Consider the following 23,745-nt stretch of genomic DNA (forward strand, 5'->3'; position numbering starts at 1 on the left):
TTCCCTCTCGTTGTCTGTCTTTCCAGCTCCAGCCTTAGGGGTTTACTAAGGCAGATAGAGGCTACAGTAGGTGTTAATTACAGAGAGAGAGGTAAGTGTAGGGGAGGAGACGAGGGGAAGAATGGAACAAACAAAGAGATGGGATGGAGATGATGGTTAGTGCGAGAAGACAGGAGAGATGAAAGCAACAAAGGTACATTAAATAATATACAGATGCAAGAGCAGAGCTGAGTGGAAAAAACACATAAAACATTCGGTATACATTGCTGTGATCACACCCTTCACTGAGTAACCATTCATTAAACTTTAGTTGGTAATTTATTTTGTCAGAGCTGAGGCAACAAAAGATCTTTACATTGCTTTGCTACTGAGTTTCAATGGCACCTGGGTAAAAGTCATTCAGTTAGATCAAACACACACCTGCTGACATTGTTTTTCTTCTATCTGGAGGAGTGTGGAATTCGGCGGCACATCAACAACAAACTCAAGGGCAGGAAATTAACATTTTTTTTTATGTCCGCTGGCTGCCGTTGCTCATTTATTTTAGAGCTTATCTACCATTACAACGTTTCACTGCTTTGATTGATTTTACAAATAGAAAAGAAATCTCAGCTAATGATTGGAGGTTCAGTCAGTCAGTCAGGCAGTTACCACAACCTTTATATATACATAAACTGTATATACATACAGTATACTGTATGTATATATAGTGTATGTCTGTATGTATGTATGTATTTTAGTTTGAATTTTGAATTAATGCCATTAAAGTTGCTTGAGCCAGGGCTCAGTCTTTGAAGTTTGCATTTGGTTCTTCTTCTAGGTCACCATATGCCAGTAATGTACCTTTGGGATGTGTGTTGCATTGAGGTGTTTTTCTGCAGATTTGTAGCCTTCACTGAATTGGCATCAACTATCTTAAAACATAAGCAGTTCACAGGGATGAGCTGAACCTATTTACCACATTCCAAGCCACAATAAACAATCTTCAAGGTTGAAAACAACAATGTCCCATTTTGTTTAGAGCCAAATTATGGAAGTTGTCTTTACAGTTTAATTAATATGTGAACCTACTCTAGTTTACAGTTACTTTGTTGTCATGCTTTGTTAAAAATGTGGTCTCACTTTATTTTACAGTACACTAATAACACATGATAAACTAATCCTAAGCTATACTTTTTATCAAATTTGACCAAAACTAGATATAATGTGGTCTTTGTTAGACAGTAGATATACACAGTTATACTCTAATTAAACACCATATTCCAAAATGATGCTGTAATCTGAAACCGTATGTAATGCCGTATTAGAGACCCAGTATAATACTCACACAATCAGCACCATGGGTTCTTCTGTAGTTGTCTAGAAAACTGAAAATAGTTGACGCTCACAAGCAGGAGAAGGCTATAAGAAGATAGCAAAGCATTTTCAGAACACTCTTTTCAGAATGTAATTAATACATGACAGTCATCAGGAACAGTGGAAGTTAAAGCAAGGTCTGGAAGACCAAGAAAAATATCAGACAGAACAGCTCGCAGGATTGTGAGAAAAGCAACTCCAAACCCACGTTTGACTGCACGATCCATCCAGAAAGACCTGGAGACACTGGAGTTGTGGGACACCATTCCACTATGAAGAGATACTTAAATATGGTCTTCATGGAAGAGTCATCAGAAGAAAACCTTTTCTACGTCCTCACCACAAAAATAAGTGTTTGAAGTTTGCAAATGAACATATAGACAAGCCTGATGCATTGTGGGAACAAGTTCTGTGGACCGATGAGCTTAAAATAGAACTTTTTGGCCGCATTGAGCAAAGGTACGTTTGGAGAAGAAAGGGCACAAAATTTAATGAAAATAACTTCTGTCCAACTGTTAAGCATGGGGGTGGATCAATAATGCTTTGGGGTTGTATTGCAGCCAGTGGCACAGGAAACATTTCACAAGTAAGAACTGGAAGACTTTTGTAAGGACAAATGGGTGAAGATACCTCAAACAAGAAGGGAAAGACTCTTAGCTGGCTACAAGAAGCGTTTCCAAGCTGTGATACTTGCCAAAGGGAGCCGTATAAGGTATTAACTCTGCAGGGTGTCCAAACTTTTGCAGATGCCATTTTTTTGTTTTCTGTTATTTTGAAAGTGTAAATGATGGAAACTTTTTGTAACATATTATATGAATGTCTAATCTGTCATTTGATAACTTTTGGAGATTTTTCAATATTTTCTTGGCTTCTTTATGCACATTAATACAAATTTTTACCTAGGGTGCCCAAACTTTTGAGCCCCACTGTATACTTGTTGCAAGGGGTTAATGAGAATCTTGTGGTAGATACCTATGGCTTTCCTTAAAGCCATAGGTAACAACTTACTGATTAAACAAAGACACACAGTTGCAAACACAAGCAGCTGGTATTGGTGAGCCTGATCTGGATCTGTGGGGACAGAGTGCACAGGATGTGAACCAGCCATGAAGACAGTGCCTGCATATGATTGGTTTAGGTGTCTGAAGACATCCGGACCCAGCACACAATAGATGAGTACGATCTCAATTAAAATTTCATCCACTTACATTTTTGAATTTGGTGGGGTAAGAAATGAAACAAAATCTGATCTTGCTCTGGATTTCCTTGCAGAGCTGACTTTGTGTGTGCTGACATCTATAATCAATCCTCCAGAATGGGAATGAGGTTTGATACCCTGCTCTTGAAGTCTCTCGGCTGTGGTCCCTGTGTGTCTGCAGCCTCCTCTCTGCTTTCTCCTTGTCTAGATGAGGAGAATAAATGCAGACGGAGGACAGGCTTGTCTTTTTGCCTTTCAGAACAAGTAACCAAGAGAGCATGTATTGTGAATAAAAGGAGAGAGCAGAAGATTAGTTTTGGGACGCGGAGATAAGACGAGAGGCAAAGAGCACTAAGTGTACCTTCCACATACAGACAGTGCTGTCAGTGTCCTCGCCGCATACATAAATTTGCCTGTTTCACCTTAACAGTTGTGTGTTTGTGTGTGTGTAAACGTTCAAAATAGCATTTAACAGGTAGCTGAATGTTTAAGTTAGTGTGTATACAAGTACCTATATACTAGTGGGTGTGAAGCTGTGTGTGCGTGCATCCACCACAAGACCCATCCTAAATGTTGCCTTGGCAACAAGCTGACTGAAGTAAATGAGTGTCCTGACTCTGCTGAGGGATTGTAGGAAAGCAATATGCCAGTGTTCCGCCCCATTAGTTTGACGGACAGCCTGTTTGGCCTATAAGAGGTCAGTTGGCAAGGGCAGCCATATTAGTATTCCATAGGAGAGACCTCGGGATTGGTTTTACTCTAATGTCAATCTACCTGTGTGTTTGTGTGCGTGGCGGTGCGTGCGTGACAGTTTGTGCGTGTGTAAGGTTGGGTGGTTGGGAGTAAAGCTTGTCCTGGCACATAACATTGCAGGCATTTGTGTTTGTGTTTGCTTGTGTGCCCTGCTGGGGGTTGCAGGCTCATCGCCAGGTAAGCATATCGCCAATTATCACTTCCCAGTCCCCTTACTTCCCTGGCTCCCTCCCTCTCTCCCCCAGAGTCGGTCAATACAGAGCCTGTGAGGGAGCCATGATAACACCTAAACTTGTCAGGAGCCTGCTTAGCTGGCTGGTCACTGGTTTGCAGAAGCCAAAACACTCATTTCTACTCCCTTTCTACATCCATCCATTCATTGCATCCTTTTTTTCCATTTTAGTCTCCCTCTCTTCACCTACACACCCTGTTTTACACTTGACCCTCTTTCAAACCCATTTCTCTTTTGTCCAACTGTGCTCTTTTCTCATCTTGTCTTTCTCTATCTCTGTGTGAGTCTCTCAATTGCTGTTTTTCATATCTGCGTCCCATCTTGTGTTCCCTGGAAGAATGGGCGTCAGTAGCAGGGAACGTTGATGTGATATTTTTTATGGTAATGATGGCTAAATAATGAATGCTGTTTTTTTGTTTTATTTATAAGTAAATTAGTACTGAATTTCTAAAATATTTTTTCAGTGTCTAGTAATACAAATTATAATCATGACTAATTCATTATAATCTGTCTGTTGGTGGCATTAGGTGTAGCCAATTATGACTGATTTTGGAGTAGTTCAGGTACCATTTGCATGCTACAGAGTCAGTGGTGTATGAACAGGTATCCTCTGTTACAGTGATGCTAATTTGGTTCTAAATGAGGGATACATCAATAACCATGTATAGTATAATAAGTGGATATATAAACAGTATATATACAGTATATATATATATATATATATATATATATATATATATATATGTGCGTATGCTTTATTTTATTATCTCCAAAGGGAAATACATTTTCAGTGAAGGCGCAGATAAAACAAACATACAGTTCATGTAAAGAGATGCAGTCCACAAGTGATAAGCCCACATCGTGGTGGAATAATACAAGAACAAGACATAATGTTTATTATAGAAATAAATAATTGCCTAAATAGTCCCACAATGGAACAAAATGGTATTGTCTGCAGCATGTACTTTCTGCTACTACTTTGGCACAGTTGTGTTTTGAGCTACATGCTAATGCCAGCATGCTAACTTTATAAACGTAAAGCTGCATTTACACCAAATTAGGAGTCGCGGCGAAAATGCCAGTCCTCCCATTCATGTAAATACGAGTAGCACCATTTAGGCTGTGGCGGTGGGGACCATAGGCAATTCTGGGGGAAAAAAATGTACCAGCGAAAAGTTGAAACAGAATCAGCTTTTGGAGAAATGTAACCCAACGTCACGTCGCGGTGGCCAATCACGTAACCAACGATCAGACAAAAAACAATAGAGTGGGGAACACAATGGGGATAACCCTGCGCTAATTGCCGCAATGCCTGATTTGATGTGCATGCAGCCTCACACTGATGAAATTATGATGTCAATCAGATATAGGTTTACTCTGTTCACCTTCTTAGTTTAGCATGTTAGTATGCTAACATTTTCAAATTAGCACTAAACACTTGAAGGCAATCGTACATATCCACACTCCTTATATTTCTATCATACATATCCAGGCTCCTTATATTTCTTTATTTTTAAATTTTTACTCTGATACTTATATACTTCTCTATTTACCACTGTTATATATTCCTTTTGACCTTTGTGCCATGTGTGCAACTGTAACACAGAATTTATTCTTAGGGGATCAATAAAGTATTTCTGATTCTGATTCCGAAATACAGCTGATAGAAATGCCATTAGTTTTGCAGGTATTTAGTCATAAACAAAAGGTTGTTTTGGCTTGAGAGTGGCACAAGATGAAAAGTTAGAGATCACCAAAGTTCAAAATAAAAGTAAATTCATCCTCTGGGCACCACGGATGTCTATACTGAATTCCATTGCAATCCAATGAGATATTACAGCCTGCGGTGGACTGACCAACCGACAGTGCCATGCGACTTTGCCATGCCACTAGTTTGACATATCAGAGACACAGTCCACAAATAACTAACAAATATGTGTGACATTGCAGAAATCAATGCTAAGCAATTCCTAAATTCTACGCTTTTTATTCATTAACAAAATGTTAAATAATTCATATAGAAAATAGATTTGGACAATATAGTTCTGTAGAAGCAATAATATTGCCATCCCTGAGCACTAAAAGACCTGCATATGTGCCTGCGATGAAGAAGTACAGCTGGTGCAGCTTTACTTCAAACACATCTTTCAGTTGCACCCCCCTCTGCTCATGAAATCCCCCTTCATATTTCTGACCGCATTGAAGTGACAGAACAGCGTCTGAATCTACTCAGTAGCATGCCGTGCTCATGCTGGGCTATTACACCGGCTCCCACAGAGCCAGAAGTTACCACTGTCTGAAAGAAAGCTAACACAAGCTGTCTTCAGTGAATTAAGTTAGAGGGACAGCTCCTTACAATAGAAAGGTGGGAGTCACGGAGAGACTGAATAGGTGTATATATATTTATTAACCCTAATTGCCAGGTTCAGGCTGTGTCCAGAGACAAGAGAAAGTGATTTAGTCTGTCTTTTCTCTTCTCATCTCTATTTAACATAAGAAATCTATCTTAAACATGAGGAAAAACAAAAGCTTCTTTAGCTGAATGCACAGAGCGTGCTTTATGTGAAAGTGTAGACAAAATGATGTAATCTGCAGCTTAAAGGACAGATTGTGTTGGTTGGTGTAATGTGTCTACATATATCCAAGACTGCCCTCCCAAGAAGAACATTCATCTCAGCAAGTGCCTCAAAATTCTTTGCTTACATTCAGAGTGAAACTGGCGGTCTCTGCCTTAAACCCCTTTAGACCACCGGGGCAGGAGCCCTGGATGTTTTTTTAAATGAAATTATCTGCAAAGTGTTTACTTATAACATACTGTATGTCATTTGTTCTTTCCTGTAATATGTGATTTTGCAATACAACATCCACACCAAACAGCTAAAGAATGATTTATGTTTTTTTTTATCTTTGTACATTCAGAATCAGAATCAGAATCAGAATCAGAAATACTTTATTGATCCCCGAAGGGAAACTCTGTGTTGTAGTTGCACAATATTATAAATAGAGTAGAAATACAAGAAATAAAGAAATATAAGGAATTGGATACGTACGGTATTACATAAAGGATGATACATTATTTACATAATTCACATAATTAAGGATTTGGAATGGTGAAAAGTTAAATATAATAATAATAATAATAATAATTGTGGTATTTGAGATTGCACACATGTCAGGCCAGTGTTATTGCACAAAACAGATAATACAGATAATATTGTCCAGTTTCAACCTCTCTAAGTGTGTGTGTGTGTGTGTGTGTGTGTGTGTCAGACACTTAGAGGGAGGAGTTAAAAAGTTTGATGGCCACAGGCAGGAATGACTTCCTGTGGCGCTCTGTGGTGCATTTTGGGAGAATGAGTCTGTCACTGAAAGTGCTCCTGTGATTGAGCAACAAGCCATGGAGTGGGTGCGAGACATTGTCCAAGATGGCATGTAGTTTGGACAGCATCCTCCTATCTGACACCCCCGACAGAGAGTCCAGATCCACCCCCACGACGTCACTGGCCTTGCGAATCAGTTTGTTGAGTCTGTTGGCGTCCGCTACCCTCAGCCTGCTGCCCCAGCATGCAACAGCAAAGAGGATAGCACTGGCCACCACAGACTCATAAAACATCTTCAGCATTGTCCTGCAGATGTTGAAGGACTCCAGCCTCCTCAGAAAATAGATACGGCTTTGGCCCTTCCTGTAGAGGGCTTGAGTGTTCTTGGCCCAGTCCAGTTTATGTCCAAGTGCACTCCCAGGTATTGTAGTCCTCCACAATGTCCACATGACCCCCTGGATGGAAACAGGGCTCAGCTGCCTTGGCTCTCCTTAGATCCACACCAGCTCCTTGGTCTTTGTCACATGAGCTGGAGATGGTTCTGCTCACTATGCAAAGTCCCCACCACAGCTCTGTACTCAGCCTCGTCCCCCTCGCTGATACATCCAACCACAGCAGAGTCATCAGAAAACTTCTGAAGATGGCAGGACTCTGTTGGTAGTTGAAGTCTGTGGTGTAGATGGTGAGAGGAAGGGAGAGAGGACAGTCCCCTGCGGGGCCCCGCTGTTGCTGACCACTCTGTCTGATACACAGTGTTGCAGGCGAACATGACTGTGGTCTGCCAGTCAGGTAGTCAACAATCCAGGACACGAGGGGGGGATCCACCTCGTGTCAAGAACTTAGGTAAGATTACGGAAAGATTGGTTGAAGCACAAGACAGGATGTGTTGACTTTCTTCATATTATAACTACAATCATGCTATTTTCTTCTTAACTTTAACCAAAGTTATTTTGTTTGCCAAAATCTAACCAAAGACAAGATTCTGTGTATGAACATTACCATTCAGAGTCCTGCATGGTGTCAGAGTTGTGAGCTTTGTACACCCACTGTTGTCCCTGATCAACGCACTACAACTTGCATGCGTACATAATTGTGCTGTAGCGCTTCCTACATTTGAAAACATTGTTGCATCTTAATTCTGGCAGCGATTATGTCTCCCTCAAAATGTAGTTGACAAATTAGTAGTATATATTTGAATATTATTGTCTATATTTAATTGATATTGTTAATGTTAACAGCCGCTGTGCCAGAGTAAGAATCTGGCTCAAGACTTGCTTTTCTTTTGGAATAATTATAGTCACTAGAGGTCTAGTGTAAGAGTCTGGTATCAATAATTCATAATTAACCCAGAATGAAACACTTCTGTCAGGAATGTTTGATTTTGTCACAGTACTGTGAGAATTGTCAGCACTTGGTGAAAATAGTACAATAACACCCATTCATGTGTCACAGCTCAGCTTGTTGGCCTGTGGTTCTTATCTCCGTCCGACTGTATACAGACCAGCTGTTACAGCGGTGAGTTTTGCCAAACTGAGTAGCTCCAGGCAGGGGGTCTGGTGTTTTCTGAACGTTATTGTGTTAAGTTGGCATATTGCATGCCGTGCTGAGCTGTAGTGAGCATACCATGCTGTGCTATGTTGAACTGGGCCGCACTGTGAGCTAAGCGCAAGTGTGAAAGGCAAGCTCTGAACACTGGCTAGCTCCTCAGGGTGCACAGAAACAAGCTCAGATACTGTGTGTGTGTGTGTGTGTGTGTGTGTGTGTGTGTGTGTGTGTGTGTGGTGTGTGGGTGTGTGTGTGTGGGTGTGTGGTTGGGTGTGTGTGTGTGTGTGTGTGTGTGTGTGTGTGTGTGTGCGTGCGTGTGCGTGCGTGCAAAATATTGCTGGTGTGTGTATATCCTTGTCAAAGCACATGTATTCATTGTGTGCGTGTTGTGTGTGTGAAGAGTCCTTTAGGTGACACAGACACACACATACACTGCACACACTAACTTTGAAGGAACCAGCCCGACTCTGAAATAGAGAACAAGTGTGATAAGACATAGAGATGGAAAAGAGAAGAAGGATGAAGGGAGAGGAATAAGGGAGAGAGCAGCAGATGTAAAAATAGTCTGGAGGGAGATCAGGAAACAGGCTGCAAAAGCAGAAACAAAAGAGAAAAAAAAAGAAAATTGTACTAAAATGTAAACCAACAATATCTTTTGTTTTGTTTAAAGATTTATGTTTGATACAGACATAAATGTGTTTGCGATTAATGCTTTTCCCCCAGTCTGTATAAGAGGACAGCATAGCCTTCAGCTACAGCAATGCTATTTGACCTGACGATCTTTCTGATCAGGCCCACACCGATGCATACACATTTAAGCATGTACACATACACAACAACATGCACAAGAGCACATGGGTGCACATAAGGCCAAAAGACAAGATTTTTTAACACGTGTTCTAGCATTAAAAAAGCTGTTTGGAAGGCGGTTATTTTAAGAGTTTAAGGACCAGGGCTTGGTATCGTTCAAAAATATTCAATCCCGGTACAGATACCAATACCGTGACTTCATTACCAGTTCCTAAACAATACTTTTTTTGATACCAAATTCATAAAACTAAAGGAAATTACAACATTACACATTACGGCACAAACGTTTAATCTATTTTTCAGCTATGTTATCCCTGCCTCTGTTTGTAACGTAGAGTTTTTCCTGCGTGCTTTGAGGAAATGTCTATAACTGCAGGAGGTGCAAGAATTGTGACTGAAACCGGTAATTGGCACAGCTGTAAAATTGCTTTTCCTGCATCATTGCCCTCGTGGAAATGAACACAGTCACAGTCTTTAGATGTGGTGTGGATCAAAGATAGATACAGATTTATGAAATTGTAATTAATAAAGACTAATTGACCAAAAAGTCAAAGTCAGCTGAGCCTCTAATAACACATTAAATGGAGTAATTAACTAAGGCAGTGGCCCTAAAATCCATTAAACAGACTGACACTCAGAGCGACAGATGCTTTGACTTATTAAAAGAAAAAATGAATCTGACTTTATCCAGGTCATTTAAGCACTAAGCTTTGATACCTGTAAATGTGTCTGCTGAAATTCAAACATTAAGACTCCCTATATTTAGTCATATTGCAGAGGATTCACATAAGTAGGCCAACTCTCTGAATCTTCTGTCTCTCCTCTCCAGTGGACGGAGCGATCCACCGTGCTGCAGGTCCAATGCTAAAAAAGGAGTGTGCTTCCCTCCAGGGCTGCGAGACCGGAGAGGCCAAGATCACTTGTGGCTACGGCCTCCCAGCAAAGTGTGAGTAAACTGTGTGCGAGTTTTTGTGTAACTTCCAGTTACTTCAGTGTGGTTTTACTGGATTACTTCCAGGTGTGAATGTGAATGAAAAATGTGACAGTGATGCAGGGTGTTGTTGAAAATAAGCAAGCTGCACGGTTGATTTTCCCAAAATAAATAAAGGTTAGAGAAATTAATGAATACAAAAAACATAAAATAAGGCTATTCTGCTGTCCTAATGTGCAACAGGAACGTTTTTATTCTGCTTCACAGAAACATGCACAACTTAATTGAACTGTGTTGTAGATTAGTTTTACTTTCCAGCCCAAATTCAACCCCCAGCAGAAACTCATCTAAGTATCCACAATAATGTCACAGCCTTCCATTTATAGCAAAGTAAATGGCACTCAATTATTAAGTGGCACTCCATTGCGGCATGTATAATGTGATGAAACTTAAGATTCAACGTGACAGAAAAAGTATTTCTAGGTGTTTCAGTTCAAAAAAAATTCTCCTCCATCTTCCCTGACGTCTAAAACACAACATGTGACTGTGAGGAGAGCCTCAGTACTTGATGTAGACATGAAGAAGAACTGAACAGCAGTAAGTACACTCTGAAAACTAGTCTCTTCCTGTTTCTAGATACTGACAGGTGACCACTTGGAAGGGCTGCAATTAACTATTATATTCATTATTAAATAATTGGTAGACGACTATCTTTTTTTATTAGACCCCCATTGGTTTAATTGACTAATTTTTTTGAATTACTGTTTGGAAGTGCAGTGCTATAATATCTGCTTAATACAAAATGCGGCAAAAAGGATATATAGCAATGACGTCACGTCTCAGTTTAAAATGTCAACAAGACACTCAATACCACAATTCTTCCAAAATTTGATTTCTTAAAGAGGAACAGTACCAATTTGACACATATAACTCTGTTAACGGGTCTTGGTAGTGCTACTGCATAATGTAAAAAATAGTTATTATTATAATTATAAAGCCTTTTGTGGCTCCAGTGGGAGCGGTGTTAAATCTGGTAAATTGCCTCAAGTGATGTCACTTAAATCCATGTCGGTTGGGGGTTAAGGTAAAGTTTTGAAAATAAAACAAATCTGGAGGTGTGGAGTTAGAAAGAAGTGAGACCTCTGTTGCTGTAGCACGCTACTCATTTTTGTTTGAGGCATAGACCGTCAATAATATACGGTCTATGGTTTGAGGCTAGCGGCTCAAGGCTACATTAGCCGCTAATAGCATAACTGAAACCGAATCTCAGACCCAGCTGTCAACGGTCGGGTTGCATTGTGGATGATGTAGGTGACAAGAAAAAGAAGAAGAATGTGTGTGGAATGAAATAGACGATTTCTCAGTTTTTGCTGTATCGATTTTAATCCTTTCCCATTGTGAGTCCGACGATGTTACAGGAGTGCAGTGCTAAATAAATGGTGTGATGGGACATCCATTATATGTTATTATCCATCATAAAAGTCTTTCAATCGGTAACCTGCAGAATACACTTGTTTCATACATAAGTGTCACACACAGCGTTCCCATCCTTATACGTTAAACAGTTGCCGCCTCCCCCCCCGCATTTTAAACATGATCTTTTGTGTGGAGCTAATCATAATATTGCCCACCACTGCAATGGCTTGCACACAGCAGTACACCAATAGGTATTGCAATAATGCCCTTGCCAAGTTTTGTATAATATAATGACCACCCAGGTGTGTGTGTGTGTGTGTGTGTGTGTGTGTGTGTGTGTGTGTGTGTGTGTGTGTGTTGTGTGACGAGCGTGTGCGAGCGTGCGGATGAATATGCGTGTGAATATGCGTGTGTGTGTGTGTGTGTGTGTGTGAGAGAGAGAGATTAAAGGAACTCTGAGTCTGTGTGATATCAGCTTATGGCTCCATGGAGAGTTTAAGTTCACAGTGAAAGAATGAGAAAGAAAAAAGGAAAGAGAAGCAATGATAAAGGCAAGCTCAAGGCAGAATGGAGAGCAGGAGTAGAAGAAATAGATGAGGGAGTGGGAGAGGTAAAAGAAATAACACATAAAACGAAGCAGCGTGGAGGAGGCGACTGGTTTGAGGGGAGTTGAAGACAGGAGGGAATTAGTAAGAAGATGAGTTCTTACATTGTCTGCTTTCCTTTTATTGGTTAATTTTGTGTATGTTAGCTTTAATATTTGTACACGTGGGAGTGGATGCTATTGCTGCTTGTCATGTCAAGTGTCCTATGTGTGCATGTGTGTTACTTTTATGTTGATACAGTTGATTGTGTGGTCTGGTTGTGTGCGTGTGCATATTGTGTTTACTTACTTGTGTCTGTGTTGCAATAAGTATAGTATATCAGTGTATGTATACATTGTGGGTTGCCTGTAAGGTCCTGTCACTCTCTTACCTGTCAGCATAAGATCTGTGTGACTGACCATCTCTCTGACTCACTGACTCAATGACTGACTAACTAACGGTGTGTGGGTGCATTTATATGTGCATGGACATTACCCAGCATGTGGTATGGAGACTGTCTCTCTCCTCCCAGAGTCAATATTAAGTCCCAAGAATAATTCAACATGTGTCTACAATGCTTAAACACTCACAACAGGGCTTGATTACCTCTCAGCAGGAGGGAGAGGCGAGGCAGCAACAACACAAGGAAGGCAAAGGCGGGATAACAAAGCAGGCAGAGGACTGTGTGAAGGCAGAGCGTTACCGTTGAAAAGAGAAAGAAATGAAAATGAAACTTGACAGGAGAGAGGCAGGGAGGTTGAGAGATGGGTCCAATCTCAAAGCCAACACTTTGATCTTGATTTGTATGGGCTTGCCACCAGATGTGGGATTTAAAGAGCGTCAGACTCACGAGTTGCCAAATGGTCCAGAGGACCTTCTGTCAGCCCTCCATACAGAGTATCCATCAATGATCCCGCAGCCACTTAGCCAGCAACATCCCAGTGGCGTAACCTAGCAACACCCGGAGCACATGGCACACTACATCTGCTGTTTAGCAAGATTTGCAATTTGGCGGTGTTGACAGACAGCTGGAAAATTTCAAGCAGGTCCTGTCTAAATTCACATATTAACCAAAACGTAAAGGCAGTTAAATCAGCAATCTGCAATTTTGGGGCATATGAGCCTCTGTAATTAGAGGACTTGATTAGGTTTGATATTAGTCTGTCTGTGTGTGCATAAAATGATCGTGTTGCTCACTTGTGAGCCGGCTGTGTGCTGTAAGATGCATGTGCACAGGTGTATAGGTGTGCACTTGTGTGTTTTGTGGTTGCCAAACAGGGGAGCATGGACTGAAAGCGTTGTCCAGGCGACCCAGCGCCCCAGAGCTCACCTGTGTACCGATAAACACAGCTGCAACCCTGCTAACCTGTTCCCCAGTTGGCCCTAGCTCCCCCGCCGAACACACCGAGATACAACAGCGTGCCACACTGGGGAGGGAAGCTGGCGGGTCTAAAGAAAAGAAAGAGTCTAAAGTAAAGGAGAGAGACACAACATGAGGTCAGAACCATAATCATTTACATCCAGTAAAGGCAGCGCTCTGCTTTAGTAACGTCAGTGCAGACTTACAACTTACCTTGCCGTTTGAGCACTAAAAATAGGTCCAATGAAGCTATATACATTCTCTTAGCTCTGTTTTGGTCACTACCAAAATACTTGCTAATAACTTTGCTGCTTAACGGCTTCACTATGCTCACCAGCTAACTATGTTTGTCTCCTTATTGGTGCTGAGCAGGTAGTTTACAGTGGGCTTTTAAAGACGTTTTCTTGACAAAAGAAGCTGCCTAGCTGAAAACAATCCCGATATTGCTCCGTAGAGCTGAGGGAACTGAATAATTGAGTGACAATTCTTAATTAAAGTAAGTGATCCATTGTAAATATGAAAATATTGATTATAGCAGCTTTAAGATTAGTTGAAGTAAGTTATTTTTTCTGCAGGAAAAATGGCCTGACATACCTTTCTAACATCGTTTTCTAGTTTTCAGTTTGCATTTTAAAAACTTGTTCTGTAACTCAGTAAAGTGTGCAAAGCTTTGTAGCATAAAAGCCCACATTGCTTTAATTTTGTCCCAAATGCTTTCTGTTTGCAGTGTCTCGTATTTTGTAGGGAAAATGGTAGAGAGAAATTGGTAGAGAGTTAAGGATACGGTTTTGGGGAGTAAACGATAGTAGCACAGTTGGAGGTGGAAAAAGACAGAGGGAAAACAAGATGAAGATGGAGATGGAAAGGCCCACATAGAAAAAGTGCTGAAGAAGGTAGAGAGGTACAAAGCAAGAGAGATATCACTCTGTCAAAAACTGACTGTTATGCTCCCTTCTCGTCCCTCTCCTGCCTCCCCTCTACCAGTTTCTGTTCCCTTGGTGGCCAATTACCGTTAATTAAAATCCTCTCTGCAGCTCTCCCAGACTCCCCCTCTTCCTCTCCTCAAAGACCTCTATCTCTCTGCTTTGCCTGTCGCCCTGTCGCTCTCTCATGTCTGTTTCCCTTTCTTTGAAGATGTGGTGTTTCTGCCCGTCGTGATCAACAACTTAAACACCTTGTTTCATCATGTTCTTCTCATCCTCACCTTTCTATCTCTTCACCTCCTCTCTTTTTTCTCTTACTCACTCCCCCTCCTCATCCTTTTTCTTTCTCCTTTGTGTCTCGTTCTTATCCTCTACCTGCCTTTCCTTTCCCTCCCTATGTCACCTCCCTCCCTGCCTCCCCCTCTCTTCGTATCATCATTAGCAGTAAGGGTTCTTTAGTAGTGCCAAGAGACTTGACAAGGCTCTGGGCTAAACACTGTAGCACTCAGAGTGTGATACCTTGCTAGTTGGGGGAGATTTTTTTTTACTCCTCTTTTTTTGACAAGGTTGTCGACATCTTTGCTTCTTCCTGCCTGGGCGTCAGCAGTGTGATCCTTCTAGGTGTTAAAAAGCTTCCTCAAAGCTGCTGCTGCTGATGAGGAGGAGCGTGATGATGATGATCACAGCAGCCCTGGTGTTAATTCATTCAGTTAATTCATTCGCCTTAAAGGAGAGAAAGGGATAAAAAAAAAAGCTCTGGTGTTGCTTGGGTTAGGGAAAAGAGAGTTGGAGTGAGGGAGTGATGAAGAGAATTATCCACTCCTTTCAGCATCGGCATCTCGTTCCCCCCCTTCTCGGCCTACTCTTGTCCTCCTGTTTAGAATAACTGCCCCTCTGTCTTTTTTGGAGAAAGGTGGAAAGAGATAGCGAGAGCCTTTACAAGACCTGAGCCCTCCTTTTGTGCCAAAGGCCCAGGCCTGGATTTAAGAGCTGTGTCCGCTTGGCTGAGCACAAACTGAGGCCAAACACACAAAGGACCAGCTCGCCTTTTTCCTGCCTCCTGCTTTAAAGGCAGATAAAGAAAGGCGAGGGACAGATGGAGGTATAAGAAGTGAGAGAAAGTAAGGGGAAGGGAAAGGATGAACGGATGGATGGATGGCCGTTGAGTATAAGCAGAAGCAGCGACTCGTGGCCTCCCAGGTAAGAATGGTGAGAGGCCATAAGGGGGTGGGTGGGGGGCGGGACAGAGCCAAAAAGAGGGGTAATAACAATTGGCCGGAAAAAGCTGGAATGGCAGATAGAAAGAAAAGCCGGGGCGGGTGTCACCGGATGGCACTCAGTCAAGTTCTCTAAAGGGTCATGCCAGCGTGACGCCCAGTTATGAAAGAGAACGCATGCACACACCACACACACACACAAACACAACCCCCACACCACACACACACACACACACACACACACACACACACACACACACACACACACACACACAGACAGACATAGGGTAAGTGTCATAGCAAATCAGATGTGTGATGAATATAGTCTAAATTGCACTTAAGTACAAATTTATTTTGCTTCTCTCCTCCCTGTGTTACTTACTTTTTCCCTTCCTTGTTTTACTTGTCTGTTGTTTCTTAACTTCACTTTGTTTCCTTACTCAGCCTGTTTATTATTGTTTTTATGTGAAGAAGATTGTTCCGTAATGGGGCCTTAATAAAACAAGTGTAGTAGAATATTTTCAAAAAGTGTCTTAAAGGTCCCATGACATGGTGCTTTTTGGATGCTTTTATATAGACCTTAGTGGTCCCCTAATACTGTATCTAGGTCTCTTTTCCAAAATGCAGCCTTGGTGCAGAATTACTGCCACTAGAGCCAGTCCCACAATGAGCTTTCCTTAGTATGTGCCATTTCTGAGTCTGTAGCTTTTGAGGAGAGAGAGAGGGGGGGGGGGGGCAAGATGGAGGCTGGGGGTGTGGCCTTGACCAACTGCCACTTTGCTCATTTGAAAGCCATGATGTCTCTCTCTTTCTTATGGCCGGCCAAATTCTCTGGGTGGGCAAAGCAGAGAAAGGGGAGGTAACATTGCACCTTATGACCTCATAAGGGGCAAGATTCCAGATCGGCCCATCTGAGCTTTCATTTTCTCAAAGGCAGAGCAGGATACCCAGGGCTCGGTTTACACCTATCGCCATTTCTAGCCACTGGGGGATCATAGACAGGCTGGGGGAACTCATATTAATGTTAAAAACCTCATAAAGGAAACCTTTAATGCCATCTGTTTGCAACAAGCTTTTGGGGTATAAATAGGTCAGACTGTGTTTTTTCACATTGATACTTCTTAGTATATTATTCTAATCTATCTGATAAAAATGACAGTGTTCTCAGGTGGAAAACAGGATTAAACCACAGAGGACACTTTGAGGGGCTGTCAGATAGGACAACTGACATATGAGAGAAAAAGACTGTGGAAAGAGTTTTGATGAGACTTTGATGAAACTGGTCAGAGTAACTTTTCAAAACAAGAAAGAAACTCATGCACAGTCTTTAATTTACTTCAAATGATTTTTTTGTCACATACGTTTACTACATTTGTATGCAAATATTTTAATTAGGTTGGCTTCAGAGACAGAAAATAGGACAGGTGGATCCCAGTGGACCAGTTTAATTACACCAAATATCTCTTTTATTAGAAACATCACAAATCAACACTCCTATACAAGTCTGTGTTAGTAATTCACTGTTACCATTACTTTGTATTTAGAGTAGCAACACACTATTCAAATATTTTACTTTTTACATTTGTCTAACATTTTTAGTTTAAGTAACTTCTTTACAGATAAAAAAAAGATACGTTTATTAATGTTTGTGAGCCCCGCCTCAACCAGCTGCAACATTATAATGCTTTTAATTAATTAATTAATTAATTAATGCAGGAGTGATAGTAATCCAGATATATAATATATAAAAACATATTACAAAGATATAGTTAGTAAACCTTTAAGACTTTAAGTACATTTAAAAAAAACAAAAGACAAAAAAGACAAATTAAAAAAAAAAAATTGTATCCGAGACATTGTTGGGGACAAAGATATAGAGACACTGTAAGTATACAGTATAAACATCATACACATAATAGGATACATAAACAGTGCAATGTAAATGGTGTAACTCGCTGAACTGTAGGGATTCCTTTTATTGGATGAAAAGTCAGAAATAAATATAACATACAAAGCTGCTTGGAGATTTAAAAAACAGTTGTTTAAAACAAATGTGTAATCAGGAGAAGACAAGGGAAGGACAGGAGGAAGAATTAGACACCCAGTAAGAAAACTGCACAGTTAGATTAAAGGAAACAAGGCTACAGTCAAATCATTGCATAGAATATCTTATTGCGATCTGATGAAAGATTGTTGTTCAGACCGTTCGGAAATTCGGTCTGCAGGGTAAAAATCAAAAGGCCTCACATCTGTTTAACAATAGGTCAAGATTCCCTCGTCTGTGTTGAAGTTCTACCTTTTCAAAGACACAATACGTCACTGAAATCCACGACCACAGAGTAATGACAGCCATTAATTCATATTGCACACTAATGTTCATCTGCAGGCAGTTTTAAATTACATATTAGTTACATTTTTACACACTCAACACATGCACACATTCATGTAATGAAAATTTGTAAATATTTAACCTCTAGCAGGATGATATATTGCATGCTTATTTTTGTATGCAACCACCACAATGATAGATGCTGTTAGGCAGACAGCAAAAACAAAATGCTTGTTGGAAAAAAGGTTTGTGCCTGTTTTAAGCAAAATCAGCATGAAGGATGTGGTCGGTTAGATTTTCCCCTCATTAATCAACAAACAGAGCCATAAAACTGATGTACTGATGTGATGATGTGAGGGCAATTTGATTGGTCTATTTATGTGGGTCCACCACCATACGGGATACTTTGCTGATTTAAATTAAGATCTGTGTCATTGCAGTGTGTGTGCAGATGAAAGATACCGCAGAGCAAGTTTACAATCGGCAAAGTATCCTTTTTAATAATAGATACAACTTGGTTATGATGGTATTTTGCCCTTTACTTTTTTGTTTTTTTTTATTGTCCTTATGATGTAAATCTTTCACTGCAGCCTCATGCGGCAAATGTAGCCTCAAGCAGAGATGAGAAGTGGACTCTTAAAGTAACTTGAGGCAATTTATGTTTTATTTCGTGCAGCTTCCTCTGGAACCAGAAAAGGCTTTATACAACTTTTTTAACGTATGCAGTAGCGCTCCACAAGACCTGTAAACAGACTTTGAAGTTTAAAATTTGTGGAGTTCTCATTTAACTTTTTGCACAAAGGCAGGTCCATACAGAAATTGCTGTGAATTATTAAGCAATCACATTCAAAACACAAAAATCACAAAATTCACTTCAAAGAGGATTCACTACCTTTAAATTTGTTATCAAAACCAAACAAAAGCCTCACCGAATTGCATAGGGCAATTGTGTACGTTTACAGCACTTTAAATATACACACACACACACACACACACACACACACACACACACACACACACACGCACACACACACTTTTCAGAAGACCCACATCCACTTTCTGCCTTTAACACTGGTCTTCACACACACTCCATAATACACTGCCCAACACACTCTCTCCTTCACACATTAATCCCTCACACATCTTAACATGCTCCGCAGGCTTTCCATCTCCCCATCGAGTTCTCCCCCTGTCTCCCACCTTCTCTCCCCCTTTCTCTGTGTTTCAGGGTAATGGGAGCCAGCAGTCGTAACACTGGGGTGGGGAGGAGGAGGAGGAGGAAGAGGAAGAGGAGGAGGAGGAGGAGGAAGGGGTAGTGTTGATGTATGGTGGAACTAAAGCAACCCTGCCGATCGATAATGTAAACAAGAGCGAAGAGAGGCGGTAAATAAGGCCGGCTCCTGACAGAACTGTCTACCTCAGGTGACGGAGAGAGAGGGAGAGAGAGGAGAAGTAAGGGAGAGGGGATGAGAGGAATATCTAATAGAAGAAGGGAGGGAGAAATGGAGGATGCAGGAAGTAATGGAGGGAAGAGAGAAACAAGTTAGGAGAAGGCGGCACAAAGGGATTTTGAAAAAGAGAAAGGAGAGGAGGAAAGGAAGGGATGATGGGAGGATGAGGTATGATGGATAAAATAGAAGAAGAAAGGATAGGTGACTGAGGGATGGACGGGAGGGTAATGAGGCGAGAGGAGAGGTGGGATGACTGGATGAGGTAATTGTGAAGGAGGGAGGCAGGGAGAACAGCAACGACAAAGGACGTTGAGAGTGAAACAGATTGAGTGAAAGGAAGGATGGATGGAGGGGAAAAGAGGGAAGAGATGGAGGGAATAAAAGATGATGGAGAGGGCGGGAAACAGCCCTGGTAAACAAAAAAAGAGGGCAGAAAAAACATAATTGGGTTAGCAATGAAGAACAATTACAATCATATATTAGAATATGTGTGGTGTGTGTGTGTTGTGTGGTGTGTGTGTGTGGGTGCATGCGTGTGTGTGTGTGTGTGTTGTGTGAGTGTGAGGAGAGAATTTAACAGTGTGCAGTGACATTTAACGATGAAATGCAGATGAATGACCACCAGTGACCTACTGTGAACCGCACCACTCCAAAACACACACCACACACACACACACACACACACACACACACACACACACACACACACACACATGACCGAGTTGTGAACCTGGCCACCGCTGAGTGGTACATTGATGCATCGGCATGGCTGAACCTCTCCTCGAGCGCGTGCTCACTCTGGGTTACTTGACTGCTGGAGTAGTTCAGAATCAGAGGGGAGAGTAAACACATGTGACAACGCAAACAATTACACAGACAAACACTCTTATATATGGATTACACTCTACTCCTTTTGCACTGTCCTTTTTCTGTGTTCCTTCATGCGTGACTGCATGTTTGACCAGGGTAATTTAGCTTGTGTTTGTGAGTATTTTATCTGCAAATTCCCATATTCTAATCTGTCTTTGCTATTATTTCAAGACACATCTGCAGCTTTCTCATACACTATAAATACAATTGTTGCTGCTCACCCAAGTGGTGAATCACAATAGTGATTCATCTTTTAGCCAGTTCTTTAAAGCTACTAAATTTGCAGTTTTAAACCAGTGTTATTTTGTCCTGATGTGACAGTATTATGTAAGGTTTTCTAATGATGTCTCAGCAGCTTCAGTATTGTACAAAATACTAATTAAGGTATGTTGAGCCTGATGTGTGTGATTCGTGTCTGTGTGTCGGGCGGGAGGGACGGAGTCATTAGAGTCATTGAGTGTGATCCTACCATTACAGATTACAGATATTTGTCTGAATTAGCCCCATGTCAGCTCTAAGAGGATCATTACTGCTGAGAAGCTGTAGTCATGATCTGTCATGATCTGTCACAAACAAAACACTCACACTCTTGTTCTTCCACAGAGCCTAATGTTGAATTATTATACTCTAAACAATATGGACAATTCATTAGGAAAATCCAGGGAAACATCTCAAATCACATCATGAATATCCACCTCCACTTCCATGCAACATGAAGGAAGTGGTATTGCCTAAACCTTTGATAATATATTCTATAGGAGAATATTAGTGTCTCGATAGCCATGTTAATGTATAAACAGACTTTGATTGCAGCACTTATTATTCTTTCTGTGTGGGTTTGTGCACCCAGACTAAGTGATTTCTCAGGGACCAAACTCTTTTTAATCAGAAGTTTGAAGGACTGTCATTTCACACAGACAAGTTTCTTTCAATTCACATCTGTGGACTGCACTGTAAGCAGCACCAGTCTTTTTTGCACACTTTCATCTGCACATTTCTGGTCTTAGGGGGACACTGAGGCATCACGGCGTATAGTTTTTGATAAGTTGCCATTAGTGTAAAGCTCCTCGTCTCCTGTGTAATGATTGCAGGAGGAGTATTTTCTGCTGAAAGTGCTACTTTACTCAGAAGAGCAGAAGAAAGAAATGCAAATACTGCGTGACAAACCCACAGAGAGTTATCAGCCGGCTCTTCCGTTCCCTTCAGCTATATGCAGCCTTTTGTACTGTCTTTCAGCTCATTGTTTTGGCTTTACGGCCTTTACATTATGTTCACTGCTCTCATCAGCGCTACTTTCAAAAGCAGTTGTGTTCTACGAAAAAAGCTCTAAAAACCCACTGTTATATGAGGATGAATGTAGCATTTAAGCATTTAGCAACTAAAGAGCCAGATATTTTCCCTCAGGAGTTGATAAAGACCAAAAACAGAGCTAAAAGATACTGGACTCACATGGGTATGTAAATATTGTTTTCTAACATGTTTGATGTATCAGCTTTGTAAGGCAATATTATGTAAATTTTGTGTTTGTAACTTGCTGCACTGCCCACAAATGGCCAAAATAAGTCAGTTATTGCAGCTTTAATTGTTCAAAAGGTCTGTTCATTTAAATGTAAATATTGAGAGAAATAGAGAATTTCTAAGGGCATATTTTTTTGCATTTTCCCTGAAAAATGGGTAATGTAAATCAGGGATCATATTTTCAAACTCACATGTAGTTTCCTGTATGGTGCCCTTCTTAATTAGTATTACAAACAGAATTGGCTGAAAACTAATTTGGCAGACTTTTAAACATGCCAAATTGCCATAATGTAAACACATACAGGCTTAAGAACCGGTGCTCAAGTTGTAGCCCACAACATAACTCACTGAATTCATGTGCTTCTGGTTTACATCCCCTGAAGAATTATGGGAACTATACTTCCAGACGGGCAGGTTTGAGGCTCTGATGGCTGTTTGGTGTCAGTCAAATCTAGCAACACTGCGAATCAGTCCAGTAGGGTCACAAAACTGGCCCTTAGTTCCAGATTAAAGCATCAAGGTTGATCTGTAGAAATGAGAAAACTAAGATTATTTCACTCACTTGGTTCCTCGTAAGAAAAAAGTCTTGAAACTAAATTAAATGTATTGTTGAAATGGATATTTTTCCGTGTGTGTGTAGAGGGCCGGCTAGGTCTTATCGCAGTGTTGGAATTCACACTGAGAGCACACGCTGAGCCTCATCAGAAGGTGTTGTATCGTCGGTGTGTAAGGCTGGTTAAACCTCATCTACGCTCTGTTCTCTCTCAGTTTCTGTTTGTGAGGTCCTCTGTGTCCTTCCTTTCTCTCTCTCCCTCTTCCTCTGCCTTCAATTTTAATATACTTTAATAATTTACCATTTATTTAATCATCATCAATCCAATTGAAATATTTTTAAGACCTGTGAAGAAAAAAACAAGTCATTAACTTGACAAAGAAAGCACACACAGTATGAAGCGTTCCAGCTGTTAAATGACAGAAAAACATGAAAAATAAATTGTATAAAGTAATTAAAAAAGGTGAAAGACATTGTTGCTGTAACCTTGCTTGCACACTTTTTAATTTGATTTAAGTGTGTAGTTTCATGAACAGTCAGTAAAAAACAGTAAAAAAAAAAAACCGGAAAGTAAAATGAATTATCATTTATGTGAGATTGATGTAAAATCAGCTGGTAGACAGAAATGACACAACCTCTGGCAGCCATATTGGAGTAGGGCTGCAACTAGCAATTATTTTCATAGTGATTACTCTGTTGATTTTTTTCTCAATTAATCGATTAGTTGTTTGGTCTATAAAATGTCAGAAATGTCTGGTTTTGTCCACAACTCATAGATATTCAGTTTGTTGTCACAGAGGAGAGAAAAAACATCAATATAGAAATATTCACATTTAAGAGGCTGGGATCAGAGAATTTAGACTTTTGTCTTAAAAAAATTCTCAAACCGACTGATCAGTTCAAAATAGTTGGCAATTAATTTAAGAGTTTGCAACAATTAATCGTTGCAGGTCTGTATTAGAGGTCATCAGCTCGTGGCATAATACTGTTTGGTCAGGTACTTTGCTGGTAGCAACACCAAAAAAGCAGCAGATTTCAAACTATTGACTTCATAATTAATGATAAACGGCCACAACATTCTTTTACAGGTGTCTCAGGGTTTCCTGCCCAGTCGATATTTAAACACTACTTGTGTGCAGCATCTAAACCAGTGACAGCGGTGCCTTTCTGGCTTCCCAGGTGTGCTGTGAAAATCTAACATTAAGGGCTATTACTTTACTGTATATGGGAGAGAAGACAGGAAGCAATTTACTGAGAGCTAAGGGCATGTCATTTGTAACCTGGTTACAGTTCAAATGAAAATGACTAATGAAGTTGAAACTACATACAAATTCAGTCTGTTATGGGGCAAAACATTGCTGAGAGAATTGTAAAAAAAA

The 23,745-nt window shown here is 40.7% G+C and overlaps 1 protein-coding gene across 3 annotated transcripts in view; it reads left to right on the forward strand.

The window, feature by feature from the left end:
* macrod1 (mono-ADP ribosylhydrolase 1) overlaps positions 1-23,745 on the forward strand; it is a 102,315-nt gene that overhangs the window by 57,770 nt on the left and 20,800 nt on the right. For 2 of the 3 annotated variants that reach the window (XM_032528280.1, XM_032528279.1), the window contains exon 5: positions 10,044-10,160. The exons of the other annotated variant lie outside the window; for it this stretch is intronic. In XM_032528280.1, the coding sequence (XP_032384171.1) occupies positions 10,044-10,160 (117 nt within the window). The remainder of the gene's footprint in view (positions 1-10,043; positions 10,161-23,745) is intronic. 3 annotated transcript variants of the gene reach the window in all.

This window comes from Etheostoma spectabile, chromosome 10 (assembly GCF_008692095.1).
Source record: "Etheostoma spectabile isolate EspeVRDwgs_2016 chromosome 10, UIUC_Espe_1.0, whole genome shotgun sequence".
Lineage (NCBI taxonomy): Eukaryota > Metazoa > Chordata > Actinopteri > Perciformes > Percidae > Etheostoma > Etheostoma spectabile.